At 44.1% G+C, this 22552-nt stretch overlaps 1 protein-coding gene across 2 annotated transcripts in view; it reads left to right on the top strand.

Annotated features, from left to right (window-relative positions):
- The window catches only part of LOC115148827 (rho GTPase-activating protein 7), a 103181-nt gene extending 82539 nt beyond the window's left edge, over window positions 1–20642 (top strand). For both annotated transcript variants that reach the window (XM_029691083.1, XM_029691084.1), the window contains exons 5-14: window positions 1646–3054; window positions 3261–3434; window positions 7630–7789; window positions 7987–8185; window positions 8347–8560; window positions 10526–10640; window positions 11401–11622; window positions 12363–12580; window positions 12976–13149; window positions 19529–20642. In XM_029691083.1, coding sequence (XP_029546943.1) covers window positions 1646–3054; window positions 3261–3434; window positions 7630–7789; window positions 7987–8185; window positions 8347–8560; window positions 10526–10640; window positions 11401–11622; window positions 12363–12580; window positions 12976–13149; window positions 19529–19637 — 2994 coding nt within the window. In that variant the 3' untranslated portion in view covers window positions 19638–20642. The remainder of the gene's footprint in view (window positions 1–1645; window positions 3055–3260; window positions 3435–7629; window positions 7790–7986; window positions 8186–8346; window positions 8561–10525; window positions 10641–11400; window positions 11623–12362; window positions 12581–12975; window positions 13150–19528) is intronic.
- Window positions 20643–22552: the final 1910 nt, after the last annotated feature.

Raw genomic sequence — 22552 nt, 5'->3', positions numbered from 1 at the left:
AACCCATGGAGGTCTGGATTTGGAGCCACACTCAAAATTAAAGTGGAAAACCACACCACAGGCTGATCCAACTTTGATGTAATGTCCTTAAAACAAGTCAAAATGAGGCTCAGTAGTGTGTGTGGCCTCCACGTGCCTGTATGACCTCCCTACAACGCCTGGGCATGCTCCTGATGAGGTGGCGGATGGTCTCCTGAGGGATCTCCTCCCAGACCTGGACTAAAGCATCCGCCAACTCCTGGACAGTCTGTGGTGCAACGTGGCGTTGGTGGATGGAGCGAGACATGATGTCCCAGACGTGCTCAATTGGATTCAGGTCTGGGGAACGGGCGGGCCAGTCCATAGCATCAATGCCTTCCTCTTGAAGGAACTGCTGACACACTCCAGACACATGAGGTCTAGCATTAGGAGGAACCCAGGGCCAACCGCACCAGCATATGGTCTTACAAGGGGTCTGAGGATCTCATCTCGGTACCTAATGGCAGTCAGGCTACCTCTGGCGAGCACATGGAGGGCTGTGCGGCCCCCCAAAGAAATGCCACCCCACACCATGACTGACCCACTGCCAAACCGGTCATGCTGGAGGATGTTGCAGGCAGCAGAACATTCTCCACGGCATCTCCAGACTCTGTCACGTCTGTCACATGCTCAGTGTGAACCTGCTTTCATCTGTGAAGAGCACAGGGCGCCAGTGGCGAATTTGCCAATCTTGGTGTTCTCTGGCAAATGCCAAACGTCCTGCACGGTGTTGGGCTGTAAGCACAACCCCCACCTGTGGATGTCGGGCCCTCATACCACCCTCATGGAGTCTGTTTCTGACCGTTTGAGCAGACACATGCACATTTGTGGCCTGCTGGAGGTCATTTTGCAGGGCTCTGGCAGTGCTTCTCCTGCTCCTCCTTGCACAAAGGCGGAGGTAGCGGTCCTGCTGCTGGGTTGTTGCCCTCCTACGGCCTCCTCCACGTCTCCTGATGTACTGGCCTGTCTCCTGGTAGCGCCTCCATGCTCTGGACACTACGCTGACAGACACAGCAAACCTTCTTGCCACAGCTTGCATTGATGTGCCATCCTGGATGAGCTGCACTACCTGAGCCACTTGTGTGGGTTGTAGACTCCGTCTCATGCTACCACTAGAGTGAAAGCACCGCCAGCATTCAAAAGTGACCAAAACATCAGCCAGGAAGCATAGGAACTGAGGTGGTCTGTGGTCCCCACCTGCAGAACCACTCCTTTATTGGGGGTGTCTTGCTAATTGCCTATAATTTCCACCTGTTGTCTATTCCATTTGCACAACAGCATGTAAAATGTATTGTCAATCAGTGTTGCTTCCTAAGTGGACAGTTTGATTTCACAGAAGTGTGATTGACTTGGAGTTACATTGTGTTGTTTAAGTGTTCCCTTTATTTTTTGAGCAGTGTATATTTACAAAAAAATATACATGGGGGATTGGAAATGATGCAGACAATTTACATTGATAGAGGCCAAAATCTATCTGCAAAATTAAAGCTGATCTACTCAAAAACAGAAAAGAAATAAAACATATCTCTGAAGAGTTACACGATGTCCAGAAATAGATGGCCCTGATTTTTGTTGTTGTTGAGACATGGCTAATACAGTACCTTGATTATTGTCTTGTAATTCTTAGTTGGAGGAATCAGAGGATGAGGAGCCCTGTGCCATCAGCGCCAAATGGGCCTATGAGAGGCAGACAAGGCGCTGGCGTCGACTAGAGGGGATGGGCTTCCTGTGTTCACCGGACAGCCATGATATGTCCCCGTGTGAAGCCAATGACCGTCACGAGGTCTGCTCCCTCCACAGCACCAGCAGCACTGAGAGTGAGGGCCATGAGGGCCGCAAGACTGCCACTGACAACCAAGAGACCAGCAGGAGCTCGTCTCGCTGCTCCTCCACCAACAAGACCATGTCCCTGGACACGTCGTTCAGCGGGCCCCCCTCCCCACGGGGCGAGATGCGCAGCTTCAGCAGTGCTGAGGAGCACTTCCCGGACAAGCCCCCCAGGAAGAAGGGCCCCAGTCTGCTGAGGAAGATGGAGAAGCTGCGTCTGAGGGGCACATCCACCCTCTGCTCCCCAGGCCACAGTGGCCACAGCAGGACCAGCCTGGTCATCTCTGGCCCCGTGCTCCAGGAGGGTATGGATGTCGAGCACAGGCTGAGACGGCTGCAGTGCCTGGACATCTCCACCCTGCAGGACAGGGATAGGGACCGGCCGGGCAGCCAGGCCTCCTCCTCACCATCCTCCCCCCACTCAGGCAGCAGCAGTCCCAGCACATCGGAGAGCAGCAGTACTGTCAGCACCCCAAGCCCCATCACCAGGGTACGCAGCAACTGCAAACGAACCGGCGTGGTCCGAGAACAGCACCAGGAGGGTCTCCACAGAGGCCCAGTCCGAGAGCTCCAAGACTACAAGGACGAGAGGAATAACCACGAGAGCCTGGTCTTCCAGATCCCCCAGGGACACAAGCCAGGAACGTTCCCCACTGCCCTCACTCACAACAATGTCCTGTTGCCCATAGACAACACCTCCGTCAACTGGAGAACTGGGAGCTTCCACGGGTACCGTGGGCGACGGAGCAGGGGGAGCACAGCGGCCATGGACCAGGATTCCCCCTGCTGCAGCCCCCCAGCCTCATTGGACCACCGGGCCAGTATCTATGACAACATGCCGATAGGCCAGGTGATTGGCCAGGAGGTGGAGCATCACAGGGAGGCGGAGACGGGGGAGATCAGCGAAAACAATGACGTGTTCTCCGCGCTGGACAGCGTGATGGAGCGTATCAGCAGCCTGCAGCAACTCGTCAACTCCTGGACGGACAAACTGTCAGAGGACTCTGACTCTGACTCTAACCGCGGCTCCACCCCCTCCCCCTGCCCCTCCTCCTCCTCCTCCAACCACATCCACCTGGAGATCAAGGAGGCTGAGGAGCTGGGGCCGGGAGCCATGGAGAGGGAGGAAGATGGGGACAGGGAGAGCCTAGAAAAAGAATCTGTGGATGGAGATGGCACAGAGGTTCAGCCACTACCACGCAATATCAGGTGAGAACAGGCTGTGGAGAATGACAGCTGGCCTGAGCGCTCATTAAGAAGGCATATTGGAAGTTTATTACTCGTACATACAGATCCATTACTTATGTAATTGTATCATTGAGAATAAAAACGCAAATAGGTTTTGATAAATCATATTGTAAATGCATGAACTATATCACTGAACAAATTATTGTTCTGTTGTGTCTGTTCTATAGACGGAGCCAGCACCACTGGTCAAGCGAGCAGAGCCTTCCCTCAGTGACTGCCAGCAGCCCAGGGGTCGAGGCCCAGCCTGTCTCTCACCTCCACCTGCTGCGGAAGCTCTCCCTACTTAAACTCACTGCTCTCATGGACAAGTACTCCCCCTCCAGCAAGCAGGGCTGGAACTGGTAAGGAATGAGAGGGAGAGGAGAGGAGAGATGGTGTGGGGAAGGTAGAGTTGAGGTAGAGAAAAGTAGGTGTTGGACCAGAAGAATCAAAGGAAAGTGGTAGTGCGATGAGGGAAAGGTGGAAGAGGAAGAGAAGGGGAAGTGGGGGAGGAAGGGGGGAAGAGGTGGAAGATTGGACGCAGAATTCAGTATTTATGTGAAGTTGCAACTTTGCCTCTCACAAGACAAAACACAGGATGCTTTCAGAGCAATAACCCCCCCCATTACAGATCTAAAAAAAATCAGCATCTGAAAAAGCCGGCATGACAAAGTATAACCTTCAGGCTAGATTCCTGGGGAAATTATAGACAGGTTCTCTTCTTTCCTTTTGGATAAGGTCTGTAGCTGGGTAATATTCCATATGTACAGTTGAAGTCGGAAGTTTACATACACCTTAGCCAAATACATTTAAACTCCGTTTTACACAATTCCTGACATTTAATCAGAGTAAAAATGCCCTGTCTTAGGTCGGTTAGGATCAAGAATGTGAATGCCAAGAGTGTGCAAAGCTGTCATCAAGGCAAAGGGTGGCTACTTTGAAGAATCTCCAAATATAAAATATATTTTGATTTGTTTCACACTGTTTTGGTTACTACATGATTCGATATGTGTTATTTCATAGTTTGGATGTCTTCACTATTATTCTACAATGTAGAAAATAGTAAAAATAAAGAAAAACACTGGAATGAGTAGGTGTGTTCAAATTTTGACTGGTAATATATATTATTTATATATACCACACATGCGACCTGTGATAAGACTATGTAACTTGTATGTTAACAAATTCTATTAAACTGAATATCTGACTCCATAAATATGATTCAGCAATGGAAGAGACCATAGTTGAGTTACAGTAAAAGAAAGGTCAAGACAGGTTTGAGAATGGAATTCTAAATGCAAGCGTAGTTAATTAACATTGCAAAATGTATGGATTCACATACAAGGCATAAAGCTTAAGTTGCATAGCCTTAACAAGCATTACAAGGCATTATTCTAGGCATGATCAGAGAGGGAGCGAGAGAGAGAGAAGTCACAATCTGAAAGGCTACGCCCCAAAAAGTCCTTGGGGTGGAGAGAGAAAGAGAGAGAGAGTGCATCTCACCAGCGCAGGTCAGGAACAATGAAGAGAAAGAACAATGATTCTAAGACCCTTTTATAACATCTGAGTTGTTTGGATTCACAATCTGAGTTGTTGACCAATATAATTACTGTAAATCAGATATCAGACAGCAGAGCCTCTGCTACCCAAAGGTGTGAACATCTTGGCCATGTTATAATCTCCACCCGGCACAGCCAGAAAAGGACTGGCCACCCCTTATAGCCTCGTTCCTCTCTAGGTTTCTTCCTAGGTTCTGGCCTTTCTAGGGAGTTTTTCCTAGCCACCGCGCTTCTACACCTGCATTGCTTGCTGTTTGGGGTTTTAGGCTGGGTTTCTGTACAGCACTTTGTGACATCAGCTGAAGGGCTTTATAAATACATTTGATTGATTGAATGGGGGTTGGAGAGAGAATACAGCATTCTTGAGACAACACAAAGAAACCCTTGGGTACAGTTTTAATTTAACCTTTATTTAACTAGGCAAGTCAGTTAAGAACAAATTATTATTTACAATGATGACCTAGGAACAGTGGGTTAACTGCCTTGTTCAGGGGCAGAACGACAAATGTTTACCTTGTCAGCTCGAGGATTCAATCTAGCAACCTTTCGGTTACTGGCCCAATACTCTAACCACTAGGCTACTTGCCGCCCCTGTTGATAAGAGTCACTTCAGGGGGTGGGCCACTCCCCATTTCAGTAATGTTGCAATAAGTCCAAATAACAGATTGGATTAGTTTAGAAAAATGTATGTTATTTATCTTTGTGTTGCATAAGATTAATTAATCAATCAATCTACGTGCAAAAACACAAACAAATTAACATTCTAACTGCAATAGAGTTCTAAAAACCAAACTGCAATAGAGCATGCTGGGGGTATGGTAATGATGGACGTGGTTTTGCTAAACTAGCAAGCTTGACCATTCTGGACCAGTGGAGTTGTCATAACACCCATGAAACCTAGCGGTCAAACAGGGAAATGGTTCCAATCGTTAAGTCACCTTGTCCTAGAGAGATTTACATGGTTATCAAAACATCATGCCAGGGTAAGCCTACACGAAACACAGCCCTTATTTGAAGTGTTTCCCCCAAAAAATGAATGGTGGAAAAACAGTTGGAACCATTTCCCTGTTTCACCTTTAGGTTTTATGGGTATTATGACTCGTACTGTGGTACTCTATCTGCTTTGAAGGGTTAAAGGGAGCTTGGATCCAAACCGATTCTACTTTCTGACAAAACATCTGTTAACACTCCCAAACATTCAATCTGTATCACGGAAGCTCAGCATTACAGCGTGATTGAAATTTAAAGGCAATGTTCCCGAGTCTGCGGAGACTGCATTCACGGTAAACGCTGCATATGTCGGCTCAATCGGGAATGACCTTAACATTTATATCACGCAATCTGTAACGCTTCAGCGATACAGATTGAATAGAGCCCAAAGTTTTCCCACATTTTTAGGAACATTTCATCTCGACGGTTGACGGCAGTGACCTCAAATCGCATTACATGGGATGATGTATGAGAACTCAGCACATCCCAATCAGTTTTGTCACAATGAGTTATTACTTTTTATTGTTTGTAGCTATTTCCTCACCAATGTTTCAAAACCTGATCCCCAAAACTTGGCTACCCCACTAATAAAGTGTTTGACATTATTAATTTGTGTAGCCAACTGGAGGAAAAGGGATTGCTTAAGGCAAGAGGACAGGGTCATTTACTTTTTGAGAGCAGAGTAATTGGGCTATTTGTTTTAACAATCATTGAGCTAACTACAAAAGAAATAACCTACTCCAGCCTCTCTTGCTTTTCCATTGATCCTGTGCTTCAGTATTCTGCACCCTCACTGCAGTGGAACTAGCTTCATTCCAGACAAGTGGTGTCTTGTATTTGCTGTGGCCAAACACCTTTCCCCTTGGCTTTCTCTCTAAATGCACACAGGTACACACGCACACAGGTACACACACACACACACGCACACACGCACACACGCGCACGCACTTACACACACACACACAGAGTGAGTGAGAGTGAGACACACAGAGAAAAACACACCTACTAACACTATGACACACACACAATCACATTAAATCACTAGCAGAACACCATTAAGGTAATGAAATGAGGTGGACGCAGCAGATATCTTTTAATTGAACAGCTGAGGACTATAATGGAAATGCTGCTTGTAATGGGAGAGAGCACTATCAACGAGAATCATGCTGTATGAAAATGTGTGAATTTAATTCCAGTAGTAGGTTCATTTCTGCAATCATACATTTCATTGGCTCTGAAGCTTGATATCTCAAGGTGCCTGAACTTGATTTATGGAAGAATAATGAGAGGGAGGCTTTAAATGGTCTTCATGTTATCTCCTCGGCTACACAGGCCGTTACCCCGGCACTTGCTGGCTTATAAAAACAACCTATTCAGCATATAAACCAATTGGGCTTTAAAAGAAATGTCCCATCTGAGTTTTACACAAAGGCATCTTCTAAGAGCATGTGTGCCCAAATGAAAAAATATTATAGTGTATACTATGGTAGGAGTACTATAGTATTCACTGTAGTGTTTTTGCAGACTTTACTGTAGTATTTACTGTAGATTACTGTAGTATTTACAGTTTACTATAGTATAAATGCTGTAGTAAAAAAAAAAGTATATACTATAGTATTTAATGTAGTGTTTTTGCGGACTGTGGTATACTGTAGTATTTACTGTGGTGTTTTTGCGGACTGTAGTATACTGTAGTACTTACTGTAGCGTTTTTGGGGACATTACTTTAGTATTTACTAATGTTTTTGTTTTATTATCTTTGACATAGAAGTGGGGGGCTTTCTCCTTGAGGAAACCTACTGTAGAAATATTAAAATAGCACATTTTCCATAACCTGTAGGTAGGTAGGACTGGGTTCTGAGTGGAGAGTTAAGAGCTTCTGCTCTTTTCTATAATCTGTAGGTAACACAATATATGGTCTATACTTAGCATGCAGGTTTCAGTTTTAACCTGGTTATCTTCAACATCAAGCCTTGACCTCCATCCTGTATTGTTTGTCTCCCATCAGGACGTTCCCCAAGCCCCCGCGGAAGGCCAAGGCCCAAGAGCTGAAGGGCAGGAGGGTGTTTGGTGTATCCCTCCTCCACAGTGTGCAGCAGACAGGGGAACCTCTACCCCCTAGCATCCTCAAGGCTCTATTCTATCTGAGGACAGAGTGTCTCGATCAGGTACTGGACTCTTTAACCTCCTGTACCACCAGTAGATGTAGTATTGCTCATACATTATTCAAGACATAGTTAGGGCCAGGCTTTAAAGTGACAGTTCACAATTTCAAAGTTGGTTAGATGTTTTCATATCTAAAATTGTCGAATATACCCCCCACCCCCACCAGGTGAGACTCACCTTCACTTTCTGATCCCCTCAGGTGGGTCTGTTCCGTAAGTCGGGGGTGAAGTCTCGTATCCAATACCTGCGTGACATGGTGGAGGCGGACCCAGAGGGTGCGTCTTACGATGGCCAATCAGCATTCGATGTGGCTGATATGGTGAAACAGTATTTCAGAGATCTACCAGAACCTGTGTTCTCCAGCAAACTCTGCGAGTCCTTCCTGCATATCTACCAATGTAAGTGGACAGAATCTGCGTGACTGACTGTACTACCTAATCATAATGTTAATGATGGTTAAGTAGGCATTTTGAGACTAATTATAGACATTTTTATAGTATAATCAATCCTATCCACCACTCCAGTCTAACATCGCTCACCCCTTCCTCATCCTCCACAGACTTCCCCAAAGACCAGCAGTTCTGTGCGGCCCAGGCGGCCATCTTCCTCCTGCCAGATGAGCACAAGGAGGCCCTGCAGACACTCCTCCTCTTCCTCCGAGATGTGGTGGGCTGCGTGGATGAGAACCAGATGACCCCCACCAACATCGCTGTGTGCCTTGCCCCCTCTCTCTTCCACCTCAACACCCTGAAGAGAGAGGGCAACCCAGCCAGGTACGGTGCACCGCTTTCTGGGAAGGAGGAAGACATCAAGATGCCCCTAGAATCTAGGGTCTAGATGCTGATCTAAGATCAGTTTGGTGGATTTGGCCCTTATGGTTGAAGTTAGGATTGGGGGAGTGTAAGGCAATCTAAACGAGAAGAGGTCTGGAGATCTGGATCCCACATTGTTAAAGTTATGTCATTCCCTCTTACCAGCTTCGCCCTAATGCTAGGACAGCAGAGTCCTTGCCCATCTTCCGAAAAATATCTGAAACCCTACCTCCTGAAAGAGTATCATAAATCTTTCCCCCCACAACCCCTAAAAAAAACAATTGCTCTTGTCTTTTCCTACTAACTGATTTGCCCATAACTTCTTTATTGAGGAAAAATGTACTTACTACGACTGTGATATGTGGTTGTCTCACTTAGCTATCTTAAGATGAACGCACTAACTGTAAGTCGCTCTGGATAAGTGTCTGCTAAATGATTAAAATGTACATGTAAAATGTCTTCTGTTGTTACATAAGATTACTCCGGTGCGCTTTGCTTTGTGTTCATCACCACAACGGCAGATTTTAAATTGTCTGTTTTTGACATGTTGTTTTAGTTTTTCCTTCTTATGCTGCGTCAGATTCATGGGTTGTTTAAATTCCTAGAGATTACATCAACTATGGTAATCTAACCAAAACCCTATTTCCCTGTGTGGTAATGAATAGCTGTCGGCTGGGTTTATTTTTTTATACATTTTTTATTTAACTAGTCTTGTCAGTTAAGAACAAATGCTTATTTTACAATGACGGCCTACCCCAGCCAAACCCTTCCCTAATGACACTGGGCCAATTGTGCGCCGCCCTATGGGACTCCCGATAACAGCTGGTTGTGATACAACCCAGGATCGAACCAGGGTCTGTAGTGACTCCTCTAGCACTGAGATGAAATGCCTTAGACCGCTGCGCCACTCGGCCACTCGGGAGTATAATCGCAGCGTGAGAAAGAAACTTATGTAAGCCTGCTGAATCTCCCATCTGGCCTTCATTTTTCTCAGATAGAGGAGATCTAATATCTGTAATACTAATCAGCTGGTTACTGCAAGAGAATGGGAAGGAGAGGGAGGGGGAGAAAGGGAGGGAAAGAGGAAGAGTGACAGGAAGAGGGAAAGAGAGAAAGAGGGATGGAGAGAGAAAGAGATGGCCCAAGTGACTCATTCTTTAAAACACATCAGTCTTTGAACTTTGTTTTTGACTCTGCCACTCTCATTAACTTCACAAGACTGGGTATCTGTAGTTGTTGGCTCTGAAGTGAAGCGCTGCGAAGAGAGACACGCACACACACACACACACACACACACACACACACACACACACTCAGCTGCACACACTCTGCTGACACCCTGTATTCAGACAGCATGACTAGAAGTTCCACTTCACATCGAAAAGTGGCATCGTGGACCCAGTGATGTCATATAGCACAAGCCTGATTGTGTCTGATGTAGAGAGACAATATACCTCTCCTCCTCCCCCTCTCTTCCTCCTCGTATAATGCCAGCCTGTCCAGGGGAGCCAGTTGGCTCAACCATTTCCCCACAGGCTGTCAGAGTAGAGCACAGATGGAAGTCATAACACAACACAATACACACTCTGTATCTCCCATCACTGGAAACAGAGCTATGCCTTGAAACATGTCACACTAGGAACAATGACCAGAACAAATAAACTCTACTCCCATGGACTGTTGTGTTGTGGCATATTGTGTTTTAAGGATATAGTGATGTTAGTAAAAGTTTAAATGCTTTGCTTTTGCGACATGTTTTTCTTGATTTGGAAGTCGATGCTGACATTTCGTTTTACATAAGCATTGAATAACAGTCCTCCTTGCAAGAATCTCCAAAAACTGTAGGAGAGTATAGAGTAATGGCAAAACTGTACCCCCTAAATCTTTAACTCTGATGTAATGACATTTCCTGTTTCTCTGACCTAGGTCGAGCCAGAGGAAGTACAGCCTGGGTAGGCCTGACCAAAGGGACCTGAGTGAGAACCTCGCCGCTACACAGGGCCTTGCCCACATGGTGACAGAGTCCCTACGCCTCCTTCAGGTACACACTACAGTACAGTTACAGTACAGCCTGTTCTAGCCATACTAATTAACATCACGTGTGTGGGTGTTACAAGACTCAGCACAGCACACACCACTCTCTCATGAGTGTACTCCCACTGTGCAGTAATACTTACTGTACTGTACGTTAGAAAAAGCAGGAAGGCACTTCCCTATTGTTCACAACCGTAAACCAGGGATGGCAACTTTGATAGGGGTGGGGACCACAGAAAAACGGAGGGGCCACAGTGGCTCGTGGGTCCCACATCCATATACCACTCCCAACCATATTTTCGAAATTGTACCTTGTATATTCTATTATTCTAACTCTCAACAGTAAGTTGAGACTTCGACTAAGTTCCTAAAAAATGAAACATTTAATTATTTATGTATTTTTGTGTGAAATTGGTCCACGGACTTATAAAAGGGGGGCCCGCGGGCCACCAGTTGCCCGTTCCTGTCATAAACCATCTGCAAGGGAAATTAAATGAAGAGGCACTTCATCTATGTTATTCAGTTCAGTCAGTTCATTGCATTTACTTGATGAAACAGAATAAAAATATTAGAAAAAAAGAATTTATGAATGCCAACAACAGGCTCTTAGTCACCATATCATCGATTGGTCAAGAAGTCATACAGTATACCTTGTGACAGACGTTAACATGCAGTATTTGGATCTGGGTGTCAAGATTAAGTCATATGTGACCTTATGTGGAAAAAGTCTAGCTAACTTTTTCTCTCTCTTTCTCTGATCCTTCCAGCTTCCAGAGTTCTGGCCGGACCAGAGTGTGCGCAGCCCCAGTGAGGAGGCTCTCTGGGCGGATGGGGGTCGGAGTTCGCCCTCTCAGGGTGGGGAGGAGAAGCAGGATGAGAGGGCCAGACTGGACCAGTCTACCCAGCACCTGCTGAGAGAGGCCAGGGAGAAGAGCCAAGGCTGGGAGTCATGCTCTGGACCAGACCAAGTGGACCTGGCCTTTAAGAAGGTGTGCGATGGAATCTGATGTAATTAATGAATGACTGACAAACAAATGAATGGATTAATTAAGGAACTAACAAATTAATGAAATAGTAGTCAAATAACATATAATAGATAAAAGTTACCGTTACAGTGACCCCCCCCCCCCCAATGGTCACATGGTTGTGAAATGTTTTTTCTGAGAGCACACCAAAACAACACCACCTATAAAGAATACTGCTGACTATTAAAAGGGTTATTATGTATGAGTCAACATCGAAACACCATTGATTGTCCAGTTAGTCAGACCAATGAACCTTTTACTGCAGTGGACTAAATCAAGGTTATGCAGTGTTTCTTGGTAGTCTTAAACAAATCTACTTTGAAACAAAAGAATACACCTCACACACATGGTTATGGGCAACAACAAAAAACCTGTCCAATGTCAGATATGGATTTGAAATGTATTACATTTTGAGTTTGCATCGCAATATAACACTTTATATACATCACAGAAGACTGAAATAAAACAAACTCGTTCGACATAAAAACACCATATTTTCAGTGTTTTAAAAACATAATGTTTAGGAATTATGGAATTATGAAAAATATTAATAACATTCCACCAATGAGGCCACTGGAGGGCAATTTGGTCATTTGACTGCAGGAAAGGGATTTAAGCACACTGAGAATTTGAGCTGAGATATGTTCAAAATCAGATTCTCACAATAGGTCTCACCCTCTCCTTCCCTGCCCTCTCCATACCAGGTGGATGATGGCTGGCTGCTGCGGTTGTGGAAGGGCTCCATTGAGGTGGATGCCCCCCAGAAAGAGGCCCTCCAGCGGGTCCTGAGGGAGCAGGGTCTTTGGGAGAAGACCCTCAAACAGTCGGCAGTAGTCCAGACCCTGACAAAGGACACTGAGATCTATCGCTACCTCCTGCAGGGCCTGGGACCCCGACCGCCACAGGAGCACCTCCTGCTCAGGTAATGAGGCATTGCCAGGCCAATTCTGCACAGCGCTGCACGATGCTGCATGGGTCTTTAGGCAGGCTGCTGACTCTGCTGAGTAGAAGGGACAGATGAGTCAGGGACAAACAGAGTTCAGCTTGGACTTGAACACTCTGGGTAAAGTTGTTTTGACATGTTGCTTGTTACTATACTGTACCATTGCTACATGTTGGCATCACAGTGAATGACGAAAGAGCTAGTTTATACTAGTCATGTTACATTAGTGTCAAAGTCAAAGGAATGTTGACCGTTTACTCAAACACCTAGTCAAATGGTGGCTGAATATCTGAGGGTCTATTTCTCACAGAGCTTGATTCTAAAAGTCTGTTTTTAAATTAACCAGAAGACTCTTCTACAATTTTCTCATGCAGGACCTGGCAGTCAGACCCGTCGGCCGGACCTGTTTATGTGTCAGCTGTATCTACAGAGCACCCTGAGGCCCCCATGGAGGGGGTGAGAGCCCAGGTCCTCTCTTGTCTCTACCTGGTAGAACCCCTAGGGGCCAAGAGGTCCCGACTCACACACCTCTGTCGCACAGATACCAGGTAGGCAAGACCGTGAGAGGGAGGGAGGGAAGATGAGAGGGGAGAGAGAATACACAGACGTTAAAAAAATATATCCAGAGACACGCTTATTCTTTACCTTCTGTAATGCGGTATCCTCTGCTTTTGACTGCACCAGTATCTCAAGTGCGATCACTGCCTCTCAAAAGAGAGACACTCAAATAGAGAAGGAAAATAATGAATAGAAAGAAAGGCACCTCTGGTGCACACATGATTTAGCTCTCTTCACATTTCCTTATAGATTTTCTGCTTCTTATCTGATCAATTTATTCCCTGCATGATTCTGCTGGGTTGTTCTGTAGAGTACCGCTGTTTCCATTTGTTTCGTCTGATTTAATGAAGCAAGCCATGCAATGGAAAACAGGTGTCTAGAAGCACACACAGAGAGAGAGAAGTGGGAGGAGAGGGAGATAGAAAAGTGTGAAAGGGAATGAGGGGGGCGTAGAGAGGGACAGTAGGAGAGAGTGTTCTCCCCCTGCGTTATACTGGGAGCTATTGTGCTGCTCCAATAGCCCACCATCAGTAGGGGTGGTTGACTACTCACTTAGGGCACAATTCCGATTGAGAAATTTACGGCATTCCTACGCAAGCGTTTCCTATACACTTCTGAGTATTTGGTATTCAGACTTACCTTATCAGTTGCATAACAGGCTTTGCAAGTGTGGTTCCCTTGTGCACGCTGAATAAATGTTACTCAACCACTGAAAACCCTCCCACTTGGTGGCCAACAGATTTTCTTGTGGAGGTTTAATTCAATAGCGTTTTCAGTACATTTATCTTAAGCCATCCCTTTAAAAACGGTGTACATTCAATTCTAATTTTGTTGACAGACTAGAATACATTGAGAGAACGGTTTTAGAAAATAGGGATCAATGAAATAAATCCATCTAAATACAGTATATGCATATTCGTCTCCATTTCAACACCAACTGGTAGATTAAAAAATACTCTGATTTTGTAGATTATTTTTGGCACATTTTAGCAGTGGTGGAAAAAGTACCACATTTTCATACTTGAGTTAAAGTTAAGATAACTTAAAAGAAAATGACTCAAGTAAAAGTCACCTAGTAAAATACTACTTTAGTAAAAGTATTTAGTTTTAAATGTACTTAAGTATCAAAAGTAAAAGTATAAAGCATTTCAAATTTCTTATATTAAGCAAACCAGATGACACGATTTTCTTGTTTTTTTCATTTACGGATAGCACACTCAGACATAATTTACAAACAAAGCGTTTATGTTTAGTGAGTCTGCCGGATCAGAGGCAGACTGCTAGGCATTCAAAATGTAACAAGTACTTTTGGGTGTCAGGGAAAATGTAAGGAATAAAAAGTACATTATTATCTTACAGAATGTAGTGGAGTAAAAGTAAAAGTAGTCAAAAATATAAATAGTAAAGTACAGATACGCCAAAAAACTAAGTAGTACTTAAAAGTATTTTTACTTTACACCACTGCATTTTAGGATTAGGAAACACTGTATGAATCATACAAAAAAACAGGTTTGAGGAGCTTTTACGCACAAAATATACTGCTCAAAAAAATAAAGGGAAGACTAAAATAACACATCCTAGATCTGAATGAATGAAATAATCTTATTAAATACTTTTTTCTTTACATAGTTGAATGTGCTGACAACAAAATCATACAAAAATAATCAATGGAAATCCAATTTATCAACCCATGGAGGTCTGGATTTGGAGTCACACTCAAAATTAAAGTGGAAAACCACACTACAGGCTGATCCAACTTTGATGTAATGTCCTTAAAACAAGTCAAAATGAGGCTCAGTAGTGTGTGTGGCCTCCACATGCCTGTATGACCTCCCTACAACGCCTGGGCATGCTCCTGATGAGGTGGCGGATGGTCTCCTGAGGGATCTCCTCCCAGACCTGGACTAAAGCATCCGCCAACTCCTGGACAGTCTGTGGTGCAACGTGGCGTTGGTGGATGGAGCGAGACATGATGTCCCAGATGTGCTCAATTGGATTCAGGTCTGGGGAACGGGCGGGCCAGTCCATAGCATCAATGCCTTCCTCTTGCAGGAACTGCTGACACACTCCAGCCACATGAGGTCTAGCATTGTCTTGCATTAGGAGGAACCCAGGGCCAACCGCACCAGCATATGGTCTCACAAGGGGTCTGAGGATCTCATCTCGGTACCTAATGGCAGTCAGGCTACCTCTGGCGAGCACATGGAGGGCTGTGCGGCCCCCCAAAGAAATGCCACCCCACACCATGACTGACCCACCGCCAAACCGGTCATGCTGGAGGATGTTGCAGGCAGCAGAACGATCTCCACGGCGTCTCCAGACTCTGTCACGTCTCTCACGTGCTCAGTGTGAACCTGCTTTCATCTGTGAAGAGCACAGGGCGCCAGTGGCGAATTTGCCAATATTGGTGTTCTCTGGCAAATGCCAAACGTCCTGCACGGTGTTGGGCTGTAAGCACAACCCCCATCTGTGGACGTCGGCCCCTCATACCACCCTCATGGAGTCTGTTTCTGACCGTTTGAGCAGACACATGCACATTTGTGGCCTGCTGGAGGTCATTTTGCAGGGCTCTGGCAGTGCTCCTCCTTGCACAAAGGCGGAGGTAGCGGTCCTGCTGCTGGGTTGTTGCCCTCCTACGGCCTTCTCCACGTCTCCTGATGTACTGGCCTGTCTCCTGGTAGCGCCTCCATGCTCTGGACACTACGCTGACAGACACAGCAAACCTTCTTGCCACAGCTCGCATTGATGTGCCATCCTGGATGAGCTGCACTACCTGAGCCACTTGTGTCGGTTGTAGACTCCATCTCATGCTACCACTAGAGTGAAAGCACCGCCAGCATTCAAAAGTGACCAAAACATCAGCCAGGAAGCATAGGAACTGAGAAGTCGTCTGTGGTCACCACCTGCAGAACCACTCCTTTATTGGGGGTGTCTTGCTAATTGCCTATAATTTCCACCTGTTGTCTATTCCATTTGCACAACAGCATGTGAAATGTATTGTTAATCAGTGTTGCTTCCTAAGTGGACAGTTTGATTTCACAGAAGTGTGATTGACTTGGAGTTACATTGTGTTGTTTAACCTCCCTTGGCAAGGTAGGACGCTTGCGAAAAATCAGAGCGCCAAATTTAAAACCACAAAATGTCATAAGTTCTCAAACATATGACTATTTTACACCATTTTAAAGACAAGACTCTCGTTAGTCTAACCACACTGTCCGATTTCAAAAAGGCTTTACAGCGAAAGCAAAACATTAGATTATGTCATGAGAGTACCCTGCCAAAAATAATCACACAGCCATTTTCAAAGCAAGCCTATATGTCACAAAAACCAAAACCACAGCTAAATGCAGCACTAACCTTTGATGATCTTCATCAGATGACACTCCTAGGACATTATGTTATACAATACATGCATGTTTTGTTCAATCAAGTTCATATTTATATCAAAAACCAGCTTTTTACATTAGCATGTGATGTTCAGAACTAGCATACCCACCTCAAACCTCCGGTGAATTTACTTAATTACTCACGATTAACGTTCACAAAATACATAACAATTATTTTAAGAATTATAGATACAAAACTCCTTTATGCAATCGCGGTGTCAGATTTTAAAATAGCTTTTCGGCAAAAGCACATTTTGCAATATTCTGAGTAGATAGCCGGGCCATCACGGCTAGCTAATTTGACACCCACCAAGTTTGGCCCTCACCAAACTCAGATTTACTATAAGAAAAATTGGATTACCTTTGCTGTTCTTCGTCAGAATGCACTCCCAGGACTTCTACTTCAACAACAAATGTTGTTTTGGTTCGAAATAATCCATAGTTATATTGAAATAGCTCCGTTTTGTTCATGCGTTCAGGTAACTATCCGAAGGGTGACGCGCGAGCGCATTTCGTGACAAAAAAATTCAAAATATTCCATTACCGTACTTCGAAGCATGTCAAACGCTGTTTAAAATCAATTTTTATGCGATTTTTCTTGTAAAATAGCGATAATATTCCAACCGGGCGACGTTGTATTCGTTCAAAGAGAGAAAGAAAAACATGGAGAATTCAAATGAACGCGCATCTCCAGTGTCACTGTTCTCAGCCTGACCACTCACAAAATCTCCTGCTGTTTTTCGCCCAGAGACTGGAGAGACGTCATTCCATTTTCTGGCGCCTTCTGAGAGCCAATGGAAGCCTTAGAAAATGTCACGTTACAGCAGAGATGCTGTATTTTTGATAGAGATGCCAATGAAGGAGAACAAATTGTCAGACAGGGCACTTCCTGTATGGAATCTTCTCAGGTTTTGGCCTGCCATATGAGTTCTGTTATACTCACAGACACCATTCAAACAGTTTTAGAACTGTTAGTGTTTTCTATCCAAATCTACTAATTATATGCATATTCTCGTTTCTGGGCAAGAGTAGTAACCAGTTTAAATCGGGTACGTTTTTTATCCGGCCGTGCAAATACTGCCCCCTAGCCCCAACAGGTTAAGTGTTCCCTTTATTTTTTTGAGCAGTGTACATTGATGAATCAAACATTTCCACATTCAGTTCTTTAACACATGGTGGTGTTGGTAGATTAGTGTACATAGAATTATAATAGGGAGAATAGTGTACAATAGTACTGTGGGTTATACCCTCATCCATTGCCTGCATTAACCATGGAACTGTGTAATGACACAGCCAAGTATTGCGCCATGCGTCAGGTTCAAACTTACTGTTTGGTCTGCGCTTCGCTCCATAACGACTTAATGTATTTTTTTATATTATTAACTGGTACTAATGAACCTCAGAAACAACCACATGGCCGTGAGGGCGTTTACAGAGGAAGCAAATGAAGGTAAACGAAACAATGTAATTAAATGGAATGATAATTTAGGCTATAGGCCTACTAACTGAAGGGAACTAATGGTAAATTGCCAGTTGAATGTGTTGTTTTTAGACCTACTGACGGTAGATACTGATAGTGGCACATTTTTAACATGATAGAAATAGGAAACAGAGAAAGTCGGGGTAGTCCATAATTAAGACATTCAAGAGTTCCCATCCCTGCAAGTTAGAAGGCCATACAATTACAATTCTGCATAATGGCACAGCATGCTTCAGTTTGCTGCCATATTGACTCCAGCGATTCTAAGGTAAAATAAAACAAGAGTCATTTATATTTACAATGTCCTTATCCAAATGGATTACAAATGTACCTACTGGAGCTCTTACCAATATCTCGTATTTAGTTGTAAATTATAGTGCATGGAGAATGGTGTTATTTCTATCGGATAAAAGTAGATACTTTATCCACTTGGAACTGGTAGGTTCGCTAGACCTTATTCAAATAAAATCATATTGGTCACATACACGTGTTTAGCAGATGTTATTGCGGGTGTAGCGAAATTCTTGTATTCATGGTTTCCTCTCGTGTAAAATTGGTGGAATTATTAGGGAATAAAGTGAAGGTCAGAATACGGTGTATCTGTAGACACACCTTCATTTATTCAATCTCCATCCAAAACGAATTGTAGGTGAATAGCACACTATTCTCATGCTTTAGTTCAAGGTCAGAATACGCATAGAGAGAAAAGTGCATAAAGGGATTTCCGTTCCATTTACGCGTGCTTAGATCTGGTCAGAATCGGGGCCTCAGCCACACACTCATCACACTAGGCAGCATAGAGAGATCTGAACGAGACGGTTTGCCAACAAGACAGATTCACACGATTATGATGATTATCTCTGCAGGGTTTTCTCACTTCATTACATCAGAACTGAGCGGTAACGGAGATAACATCTCTGCCTCATTCTACTCTCTTTAAATACTCATAGAAAAGAGCTGGGCAGCCCTAGCATATTGGGTTTATTTGCAGTGCTAGTGGCATTAGGTTTTGAGTACTTGTTGGCTTATTGTCGATAATCAACTCAGTGTTCTTTGGCCTGCTGAGCTTAATAGCGAAAGCCAATGACACTGATATCGAGGAAATTGAAAGTGAAATGGTCTTAGTCACTGTGTCTCTTACACCAAGGTTTGGTTGCGTTCCAGGCAGACTATATTGCAGTCATGCTACATCCCACTGGGCACAGATGTCAATTCAACATCTATTCCACATTGGTTTAACGTAATTTCATTGAAATGACGTGGAAACAAAGTTGATTCAACCACTGTGTGCCCAGTGGGATACAGCAACCAATGGTTGCTCATCAAGTCATTTACTTTGCAGTCACGCATCAGATTGCTATATAATATGATGTGGTTATGTCTGGCAGGCAACTGCAATGTAGTCTGCCTGAAATGCGGCCTTTGTGTCTCTCTGACTGTCTCATCTGAACCCTGGTGACGCTTCCTGTGTACTAACTTCCTGTTACTGTGTGTGATTTCCAGGGGCCGATCCAAGGAATGGCACAACAGAGTGAGTGGACACCTACTGGCCTCCAACCTTCTGGCCATCAGAGACTCATTCAGACCTGACCACAGAGAGACAAAGATCTAAGTCATAGCTCCGAGACAGAACCCAGGCCTCATCTACCCCGAGAGGAGGACAGATGAGGAGAGAACAACACAAACAGACAGAAGCCTGCAGGCATACAGCTGTAGCAGAGAGGACTGAAGGAGGGGGTGGAAGGCAGGAGGGGGAGCTGAGAAGTTGTCTTAAACCCAAGACCTGATATGAATTCCAGAAACCTTATATTTTTTTATGGAGACAATTGCCCCTCCGGACTCGCAGCAGGGGTTGTCTGATGAAGTGTTCAGGTGGAGGCGGCTGAGCTTTTCATTATCAAGAGTGATGTGGGAGCCTGTCGCCATGATGGAACATCTCATCCCACTTGAGTGACTGTTTCAGGCCTAATGCATGGCAGGGGGGCCTCCGACAGAGCGCTGCCAGACGCCACAGGTTTTAAGAGTTAAAAACAGGGCCTGTGTAACAGTTCAGATATACCAAGAGCAGATCTACCTCTTCGGAGAGGAAAGCCTCGGTTGCATCACACTTTGAAGCGGGACAAAGTTAAGGATTCAGGAAAGCGTCCTCTTGCAGTTGTGAATTGGGAAGATTCTCATTTACATTTGTGCCATTGTGGCGGATATTCTGCGAGGCACGTTGCTGTCCTCAAAATTGTACTCTGTATTTATTCTTTTACTGTCAAAGGGATTGTCTAATTACTTCATTTTAGTTGTGTGTATTTGACTTGACACTACAGTGTTTCTCTGGTAATGTTGTAAACTTCAAAATGTATCACAGTATACTCACTAAAAGGGTCAGTTACACTATGTTTATAGATGTACATGTTCATGAATGTGTAGTTTATCTAATTACATTTTATTATTAATGAATTTTATTATCCCTCAAAATTATTTAAAAAAAATATTTGTATTCAGAAATATTCAAATAGATTTACTTAAATATTGGTTTTCAAGCTTTAGGAAAACTGCAGCATACCCTTTTTGTAGTACGTGTGTTGAATCAAAATGACAACTGATTAAAATGTTGATTTCTCTAGTCTTCTTGCTGAGAGAGAGAGAGAGAGAGAGAGAGAGAGAGAGAGAGAGAGAGAGAGAGAGAGAGAGAGAGAGAGAGAGAGAGAGAGAGAGAGAGAGAGAGAGAGAGAGAGAGAGAGAGAGAGAGAGAGAGAGAGAGAGAGAGAGAGAGAGAGAGAGAGAGAGAGAGAGAGAGAGAGAGAGAGAGAGAGAGAGAGAGAGAGAGAGAGAGAGAGGGAGAGAGGAGAGAGAGAGAGAGAGAGAGAGAGAGAGAGAGAGAGAGAGAGAGAGAGAGAGAGAGAGAGAGAGAGAGAGAGAGAGAGAGAGAGAGAGAGAGAGAGAGGAGAGAGAGAGAGAGAGAGAGAGAGAGAGAGAGAGAGAGAGAGAGAGAGAGAGAGAGAGAGAGAGAGAGAGAGAGAGAGAGAGAGAGAGAGAGAGAGAGAGAGAGAGAGAGAGAGAGAGAGAGAGAGAGAGAGAGAGATATATATATATATATATATATATATATATATATATATATATATATATATATATATAGTCTGCTTGAATCCCAGCCAGCCAGTCACACTGATTGTTTTCTCTGAAGACACTGAAATAGCTAACAGCCAGAGGAAGATCATGTCACTCAGTGCTTTTATCACACAGAAGATTTACAGGTCTGGGCTTATGATGATGTTGATTTCCAAAGACAAACATTCTCTCTCTCCCTCTGTTACAATATTCTTAGGAAATGATTTACGCTGTCAACCTGCCCACTTGTCATATTTGCATAATGACATTTGCATATCTTATTGATTAATCTCCTAGATCACATTATTGAATCCCCTTTAAGCACCTAGTACTGAGGCATTCTCCTAAAATCATGAATATGCTGAATAACTGCATGTGAAGGGGAAGCCAAAATACCTCACATGGTTAGGCCATCAGGCTGGATATAAAAGGGGATTTTGTGGAATTTCTATAACAGTCTTTTAGAAGAGAACCGTGTAGCTTATAACAGGGCTAGTGCCTGTGGCGATGATTTCAGATTGGGTTTTGGTAACGACACCCCATATAGTTGAGCAATCCGGAAATGTCTTGACAACTTGATGATTCTGGTTGTGTTTATATGTTCAGCCCAATTCTGAACTTTTTTTCACTAATTTGTATTTTGACCATTCAGATAAGCTCCGATGTGAAAAGATCTGATGTTATTAGTCAAAAGACCAATTAGTGGGAAAAAAATACCAGAATCGGGCTGTCTTTGTAACTCAAAAGGTCAAGATGGAATCAAAGAGGCCAGAAATATTACTCCACAGACCCTCGACACCAAACCTCTTCTCCAACCACCTAACACTAGGCAGCCTAGTAGTATAGCACAAAAGACCTGGCTGTGACTCCAGTCTATGGAAATTGAAGTAAACATTTGTGGAAAAACCCATTCATTTTGTGCAGTGCAGTCCACTGCCTGGCTGAACCAGAGGCAGAATAAGATGAAACTATAGAGTACTGCTGAGGATCTCTATTCCACTGTGAGTAAATCCTATTGCAGGTGTTATTGAAGCTTGGTGCCAAAACAATGTGGTAAACCATTTTCCTCCTGAAGCCTTTGTCAAAACACCTTCAGCACATTGTCCTTCAACCGGGGACATGCGCACCAAAGTACCCATATTGTGGAAGATTGATACATTTTTAATAAAGGCACTGGGAATCACTGTTCCAGTAGGTATTGAAGACTAGCTATAAAGTCATGCAGTGGAATGATAAAAGATTCATATAAATATGGATATTTCATACATTCTGGTGACGGATCATACACAGACACTTCCACTTATCACAGTTTATGAGCTCAACTCAAGTTTAGAGAGGTGATTTATACTGCTCGTGGCATCCTTTACAGCATAATACTAGTCTGTATCCATCTACAACAGTGAATAACTTTCCCATGGGAAA

This window comes from Salmo trutta, chromosome 15, assembly GCF_901001165.1.
Source record: "Salmo trutta chromosome 15, fSalTru1.1, whole genome shotgun sequence".
Lineage (NCBI taxonomy): Eukaryota > Metazoa > Chordata > Actinopteri > Salmoniformes > Salmonidae > Salmo > Salmo trutta.
Note: the sequence above shows the minus strand (reverse complement) of the source record. Positions and strands in the feature narration are given on the sequence as shown.